At 52.5% G+C, this 1761-nt stretch overlaps 1 protein-coding gene across 1 annotated transcript in view; it reads right to left on the bottom strand.

The window, feature by feature from the left end:
• Boc (BOC cell adhesion associated, oncogene regulated) overlaps nucleotides 1-1761 on the bottom strand; it is an 82986-nt gene that overhangs the window by 34372 nt on the left and 46853 nt on the right. The window contains exons 3-4 of the mRNA XM_004633352.2: nucleotides 1083-1261; nucleotides 210-488 (exon numbers count right to left, since the gene is read on the bottom strand). Coding sequence (XP_004633409.2) covers nucleotides 210-488; nucleotides 1083-1179 — 376 coding nt within the window. The 5' untranslated portion in view covers nucleotides 1180-1261. The remainder of the gene's footprint in view (nucleotides 1-209; nucleotides 489-1082; nucleotides 1262-1761) is intronic.

Below are 1761 nucleotides of genomic sequence, written 5' to 3'. Positions count from 1 at the left end.
TGGCCCAGCTCCGGGCCCCCAGGACAGTTGGCCCTCTGCAGAGTCTCACTCTAGACATCACCCTTGTGTGGAGAGACACTGTCCAAGGACATGATGGTGCCTCACCATCCTGTCCTCTGATTTGAAATTTTGACCATCAAGGACCCTTTAATGACAGGGAAAATGGGTGAGAGGTGGTGGAACCACACCAAGCAGAGCGGCAAACTCACTGGCTAGTGTCACTGTGGCTGGCACGCTGGCCACAGCTCCTGCAGGCATCCGGGCCACACACTGGTACCGTCCCACGGTGTGGTTGTTGAGGGCAGTGATGACTAGGGTTCCCTGGGTGAGGAGGACGCCCAGAGCATCATCGGAGCCATCCAATTCCTTCCCGTTCAGGCGCCAGGTTACGTTCAACCACGGAGGTTCCACCACACAGCCCAGGGTCACAGTTCCTCCACGCTTCTGGACTGTAGATGCAGGCTGCACTGTGACCTGAGGGACCTCATCTGGGGAAAGAGCAGGTGTACAGCAATGAATTGGTGCCCCCAACAAACCAACAGCACCACAGTTTGAGAAGCACAGCAGCAAGGCAGCTTCTCAGAACGGAGAACCCAGGGGATGCGATCTTTCTCCCAGCAGCCGAACTGCCTTTGCCCATTCCCTAACCTGCCTCTGTTTCCCGAGTATATATTTGCATCTCCATATGTTGCAAAGGCAAGTGCTCAGGCTCTGGAGCTGGATAGGCTCTGGGCTGGATTCCCAAGCGGCTCCTTTTGAGTCATTTGAGGCTAGCCTTTTTGAGCCTGTTTCTTAGCTGTAAAATGAAGCTAAGGATGCTTTGTAACCCTGATAAGTACACAATAAAAAGCAGTTATGTGATTTCTCCCCTCCTTGTCTGATATATCTTTGAAATGAAGTCCTAAAGTATAATCAATACAATGTTGTCACTACCACTCCCCACTCTGTATTCCTCGCATGCCCTGCAGGCTGGAGGAGTGATGCACACTTTCTAAAGTTTATTCCTAGCTGCTTCTTGCATCCACCTGACATTTGGGCAGAGGTCTTCTGGGAGGGGCCGCCGAGGAGGGGGGAGCACTCACTCAAGTCAGCGAGGCAGCCTGCTGCAACCAAGAGGAGCCAAGGGATTGAGACTTCAGGCCTCTTTGCTCTCAGCATTCTCATCATCCCGTGAAGCATGATGTGCCACAGAAGGTCCTAAGCCCACTGCCATAAGCCACAGAGGAGGCCACTCACAAAGACACTGCAGTCTCCTGAAACACTGTAATGAGAGAGAAAAAGCAGGACCACAAAGTGAGGATGCCTGGACACCTGGTAGTAGTCCAAGGCCTCGGCTTCATCCCTCACCCTACCTGCTGGCATTAGGAGGGGAGATCTGGCCCCTAGGAGGCCAAAGACACCTTCATGCCACTTTTCGGCTAGAAGAAGCTCCTCCATCAGGTGCCTCCCCAGCGAGAAGGTGACTGTGCTATGATACAGATGCTGCAGCCCTGCCTAGGGAACCAAAATGACAAGGATGGGGGTAGGTAGGGTTGTCCAAGATACAGAGAGGCTGAGGGGTTTATCCATGTACAGAGCATAGGCAGTGAGAACCTGGTACAGATGCTGAGACAGACAAAATTATTCTTCCATTTGCCTTGCCAGAGGCCCAATATCCACAGCCACTGCGGGGCAACTCATGGCTAGTGTAGGCCACCGAAGGACAGTGCTGTCTCATGTGCAGTTATGCATGCATATTAAATCCTACTTTATGAAGATATT

This window comes from Octodon degus, unplaced genomic scaffold, assembly GCF_000260255.1.
Source record: "Octodon degus isolate 3935 unplaced genomic scaffold, OctDeg1.0 scaffold00053, whole genome shotgun sequence".
In the NCBI taxonomy this organism is placed as follows: Eukaryota; Metazoa; Chordata; class Mammalia; order Rodentia; family Octodontidae; genus Octodon; species Octodon degus.
The sequence above is the reverse complement of the archived record's forward strand: the minus strand, read 5'-3'. Positions and strand labels throughout refer to the sequence as shown.